General features: G+C 33.7%; 1 protein-coding gene across 1 annotated transcript in view; it reads left to right on the forward strand.

Moving 5' to 3' along the window:
* Nucleotides 1-2,557: 2,557 nt before the first annotated feature.
* The window catches only part of LOC122265333 (uncharacterized), a 7,206-nt gene continuing 3,191 nt past the window's right edge, over nucleotides 2,558-6,572 (forward strand). Inside the window, exons 1-2 of the mRNA XM_043034587.2 lie at nucleotides 2,558-2,682; nucleotides 5,388-5,530. Coding sequence (XP_042890521.2) covers nucleotides 2,582-2,682; nucleotides 5,388-5,530 — 244 coding nt within the window. The 5' untranslated portion in view covers nucleotides 2,558-2,581. The remainder of the gene's footprint in view (nucleotides 2,683-5,387; nucleotides 5,531-6,572) is intronic.

Here is a 6,572-nt window from a genome sequence, read left to right on the forward strand (position 1 = left end):
AGATAAGGAAATCTTCCGAAGAAAACTGACACACACGAACCCAAGAGGAATGTCTACAAAAAGGAAAAAAAGAGAAAAAAAGAGAGACGGTGAGAGAGAGAGAGAGGGAGAGAGAGAGAGAGAGAGAAAGAGAGAGAGAGAGAGAGAGAGAGAGAGAGAGAGAGAGAGAGAGAGAGAGAGAGAGAGAGAGAGAAAGAGCGACATTTATTAATACCAGTCACACGCTGAGACTTCAAAACACGGCATTATGAGCGAGCAAGCATATCATAGAAAAAGAAAGAAGAGGTAGGGGGAAGGGTAGAGGGGGGGAGGGGAGATGAAATCCTTAGGGAAAAAAGATGACGGACAAGGGTCTCTTAGTGAACCCTCTGGACCTTAAAGTGATCCTTAGGGAAATTTTCTCGAGACCAAGCGAAGGATATAAAGAGTCAATTCTTCCAAGTTGATGGATCCTAGAGACGAAGAGGAAGTGGGATCAAGGAGAGAATTTTGGAAATTAGTATGAAATAAGGATGAGAATTGTGTAAGTAAGGATGTGTATGTAGGTTCAAGGCGTCGGGAAGAGGAGAGAAAGAGAGAGGATCGATAGTTAAGATGATATTAAATTCAATATGGGAAGGGATAACTTTGTTTTCTTTCATCTATGATAAAGTACTAAATAGATGAACTATCAACACTTTGATCATAGTCCAACGATTTATCAACACGAAACTTGGAAACAAAATAAAGTGAAAAAGAAAGGAAAAAAAAAAAAAACGATAACATTTTTAGATAATCAAGTGCACCATATACTGTCAGAGATGGTGAGTGTAAAGCTACCAAAAACTATGATCTGTTAATGAATATAAAACGTAAACGTGAATAATCTTGGTGTAAATTTCTGCAGGTAGGTTTTGCGTTTTCTCATTTCTAAAAAAAGAACAACAAGAATAAGGAGCGAAATAGATATTGAGGAAATAGAACGATAAACTATAAGGCAAAGCGAAATGAATTAATAACAAAACGAAATAAATCCATAAAGAGCCAAACATGAGAATAATTATATATACACACATAAAAACACGTATAAACAGATGTTCTCGTATATACTGTACAGTTTTTCTCTCTCTCATTTTCTTATAATTGTTATCTTTAATGAGAGTTTTTTCTTAATTCCTCGCACAAAAGTAACTTTGCTTGCCTTCTAGTCGTGTACCTGCCTGGTAAGATGTTGTTTCAGAGAGGCTTACTGCATGTAATGTTATTAAGCCCCATACCTTTCAAGTGAATTATCCATAACACGGGACAAAGTGATACACAACAATACTTGTCTTCAGAATGATCTTTTGAGACGATATAAAAATGTCAAAATATTTTGCATAGACATAACCATGCATCAATATATATATATATATATATATATATATATATATATATATATATATATATATATATATATATATATAATTGAAATGCATTGATATGATTTGCAATACTTCCTCCAGAGAGTAAATATTGGGGGAGAGAGAGAGAAAATAAAGAGATAGATAGATAAATACATAGAGATAGAGATAGAGATAGATAGATAGATAGAGAGAGATATAGATAGATAGACAGATAGATAGATAGAGAGAGAGACAGATAGATAGATAGAGAGAGAGAGTATAAACTAACAAGCGCAGTATAAACGAACTTACGAGTATATAATTGGTCAAACATCATCCTAAGTAAATTTAAAGTTTAACAATTCTTAAATGGCCACGGAAAAAAAGCAAACTTCAGGTTATTATATCAAATTGGATATCCTTTTACACACACGCAAATATAAATGAATATGAGATACACTGTGTGTACTGTATGGCCAGACAATGTAATCAAAACCACCTGAGGAAATTTATATGACTTTTACATATTCTGACTAGAATAGCTTTTGGTAACTTAACCCTAAAACATGTGAAGGACTTGTTTTGTGATCCATATGAAAGGGGTAAAATCGTTCTGTATTATATATTATATATTTTTTTCTGCCTCTGTCTCTATATTCGTCTCTCTCTCTCTCTCTCTCTCTCTCTCTCTCTCTCTCTCTCTGCGTTTCTCTCTCCCTCTCTATTTCTTCCCTCGTCCCCCAACACTCTCTCTTTCACTCTGTGTCCTTTATCAAGAAAAATCACAAATAAAATAAAGATAACTGAGGTAACCTTATGAATGTTAATAACTCTGTTGTTATCAACAAAAGTCCCAGAACGTGTTATGAACGCTGAAGGGTTATCAAAAGCTTAAGTGTCTTTATTACTGTGTTCTTATGATCTATTGAATATTATCTAGAGAATGTTTAAAGAAAGGTTACTCAGAATGGATAATGATAACATGACCAGAGTAAAGCGGAAAAAGACAAATATTCTGATAATATGTTTCGATGTGTATGATATAAACAGGAAAAAAATAAACAATTCAAAACAGACAAAAAAAAAAAAAAAAAATCAAGAAAAAAAATCAAGACAAAAAAAAAGCCACAAAAAAAAAAAAAAAAAAAAAAATCTTAATGCACTGAATACTTATTTTTCCTTCAACAGGTTTCTCTTGTGCAAGAGCGGCCAAGTGTATGAATAAGACAGAGCTGGACACATGTCTTGAGAAGGTCGCAGGATACATGCCGAAGTCGGGATTACCAGCTGATCGACAACAACTCATAAACATGTGCAGGTAAAAAAAAAAAAAAGAAAAAAAAAAAAAAAAAAAAAATTCTGGGAATGGCTAATAACATGTCGAATGGTTAGATGTGATATTCTGGAGTGTTAATATACAAGAAGCTTTAATGTATAGTATCATATGTGTTTTGTCGTGTGTTAAATCAGATTTTATTTTCTATACCATATCATATCACAGTATCAGATATAATTTCAAGCCATAGCATGCAGTATTACGTTTATTCTCAAATTGCTCAATGTACTAGAGTACCTTGCTCTATTAAAGCGCTACTCAAGTTACATTGCCGTGTGCAATAAGGAAACAGGAGTATGTTGAAATAAAGAACTTAAAAACGAGTAAAATTTTATTCTATAATTGACTCTGTTCTTTCTTGCATAGATACGAACGTTCAACTAACGTATGTTTTCCTTCGTAATGAATTATGATATTTTATTAATACGCTTCAGGTCTCTGAAAAAAAAGAAAGTTTATCCTAGAGGTAACTTCAGTAAAACTGTCTATCGCTACCATTCTATCTATTCTCTCCTTCTTATCTTTCATAATTCATTGTCTTTCTCATTTCGTCTCAGGTATTTTTATATCTCTCTTTCATTTTCCGCTAGTACCTAATTCTATATCTCCCATTCTCCGTCACCCGAAATGATTTTCTCTTTTCTCTTGTATTTTTTTTTCTATTATTCTCTGTCTTTTACTTTCTCTTTCTCTCTCTCTCTCTTTCTCTGTCTGTCTCTCTCTCTCTGTCACTCTCTCTCTCCCTCTCTCTTTCTCCCTCTCTGTTATCTATCTCTTTTTTTCTCTCTCTCTTAGTTATCTCCCTCTTTCTCTTTCTCTGTCTATTCTCTATGTCGCTTTTATTATCTGTTTCTTTCTCTTTCTTTGTGTATTCTCTATTTCTCTTATATGAACGTGTAGGTTTGACTGTGCATATTTCCACATTTGGACACACACACACACACATCCTAACATGCATGATTTTTGGCTTAAATGACAAAATGATACAGTGACCCAAACTATACAATCAAAATGATACACTATACAAAAAAAAGAAAGAAAGAAAAAAAAAAAAATATATATATTTTTATATATATATATATATATATATATATATATATATATATATATATAATTTCAATATACAAACTCATATAGTTCGACAAAGGCTGTTTTTACTTTATGAAATGATGGTATTATGTTCATAACTTTCCATCGAGCTACGGTTTCTGTCAAGTTCTCGGCGAGGGTTAAAACTAGATCGAGGAGCCTGTAGGAGGGACAAGCATCCAGTTATCCCTTTTGCGGGTTAATCATACAGTTTCTGAACCAACTTTAGCTTTATCAATTACCCTGGGTTGCTGCGTTCGTAAGTTTGGTTGCAAAATGACAAGGTGCAACCGCGTAGGGGTGACTGTCAGCTTCCTCCAATTTCAGGGTTCATGTACACACACACGCACACACACACAAACACACATAAACACACACACACACACACACACACTTACACACATACATAAACACCTAAACACACACAAATATTGATACACACTAATTATACACACACATATATGTGTACACATAAATATAAACACACATGCACATATATATATATATATATATATAAATACATATATATATATACGCGTACACACATAATCACACATCCATCCATATATCCATCCATCCATCTATTCATCCATCTATCCATCCATCTATCCATCCATCTATCCATCTATCCATCCATCCATCTATATATCATTCCATCTATATATTCATGTATATGAATATATATATGGTGTCGGGAAAAGCACTCTGCTCGCAGGTTATTTCATCTAACTAGTAAAATGTTTGTAATATATAATTCATATCATTTCGAACTCCTAAATCTAGGAATTCACATTGTATCTATATTCAAATTGCACTTTAACACATTCAAACAACAAAATAATATACTGCTTTGAATCATCGTGTGACAATATTGCAAGGCGTTACATCAGCTTCTTGTTAGCATCAATATTTACCTGTGGCTAAATAAACAATTGCACCAGCGGAGGCGGTGCTTGATTCGTTAGAGTAATTCCGGTCATGAGTCTTTTCTTTATTGTTCGTCAGCCCGCACTCGAAGACTTTTTCGGTTAGTTGCGGTATTTTTTTTCCCTCACAGGCATAAATTAAGGTTCAAAAGAGGTAATGTAGGGAATGGAAATGAGAAATAATATTGCGGGAAGATTAAGTTTGATTACTTTGTTTCAAGAAATATTAGAAATAGGGAATGGTGAATGGATTTATTCATAATCAGCGGAAAGTAAAATTTACCTTAGTCTACCCGTTAATTTGGATAAACAAAGAAATCCATTTAACGTCAGCCAATCACAGCGCGAGGATGACAGCCAATCAAAGCGTGCGGAGAAAAGCTGCGAGTATTTGTATTGTATTACCCAAGTAATTCACGCACTATTAAGATCTGGTTTGCAAATACATGTTTAGAGTCGTTTTCCCTCGTTTATTCCAATTTTCTTTCTTTTTACTCGCTTTATCTACATTACCATCAAGAGACCAGCCAACTCCCTCATGATCTTCATCCTTTTTACTAATCCTTGGCTTCCAATTCGTCTTTTCCCTCTTCTTTCCATTCCCCTCGACTGATATTCACACTAATAAGACGAAGGGAAGTGATAAACCTTGCCCCCCCCCCTTTCTTACAGGGCTTTCAAAGGCGGCATGAAATGTGTGGACAACTATACGGCGAAGTGCATGACCGCCAACCAGAGAGCTGCCTTGGAGGAACACCTGAAGGGCGCGAGGGCAACGCTTGCTTTCCTGTGCGATGACCCGGTTTTCCAAAAAGGTCAGATGAATAGGGACAGCCTTACGAGGTCAGGCATGTGATTGTAGCTTTGTAAGGTCGCGCATGTACTTATAGGTATATTGTACACAGGTAATTATTATGGTCTTGGTAAGGTCAGGCATATTATGGTGGTTTTGCAAGGTAGAAGTAAAATCAATATTTTGAGATGTTAAATCTTATCAATGTCATTATTGATGATAGACATATTGATGATAGTTAATGTTGATGACAAAATATTGCAATAATCATGTTGGTGAAAATGTTAATTAGGATAACGATAATTTTTGATATGTAATATACAAAAAAGTATATGAATCATGATGATTATGTTTATTATGAATACTAGGATGATATTGACTTATGTGATGGTAACAGTACTAATAATATTGATAATCTTTACGATAATCACAATGCATATCACATATTAATTACAGGACATATTAATTACAGTAAACACTAGTCATACCAATGATGATGATAATGAAAAAGATAATCTTCAATTCATATGTCTATAATAACTGTCTACACTATAAACTACTATACATCACACACACACACACACACAGACAGACACACACGCACACACACTCAAAAGAAAAGAAAAGAAAAGAAAAATATCACGTCTACCTCATCAACAAATTATGGTAATTGATCAAGTTTGTCTCCAGATTCCGGTCATATATCTAAAAAAAGAGAAAAAAGAGAGAAAAAAAAAAAAGTTTTGATTTAGCGTCCCAAACATCCCAACTCAACAAACACGAAACACCGGGCATGAAGCCCAACGATTTCCACCGTATCTAGACTAAAACGAAAACGTATTTACCGATGCGCCGATGTTCCGGACAATCATAATATGCCATCTTTAAACACTCTTCAGTTAGGGGGATAATGGTTGAAATTTCACATTCTGTATCATTCATGCTCCATACATACACACATAAATACAAATATATATGTATATATATATATATATACATATATATATACATACATATACATATATATATATATATATATATATATATATATATATATATATATA

The sequence above is a fragment of the Penaeus japonicus genome, unplaced genomic scaffold (assembly GCF_977035675.1).
Source record: "Penaeus japonicus unplaced genomic scaffold, GWHDUDI00000001_assembly GWHDUDI00000012, whole genome shotgun sequence".
NCBI lineage: Eukaryota > Metazoa > Arthropoda > Malacostraca > Decapoda > Penaeidae > Penaeus > Penaeus japonicus.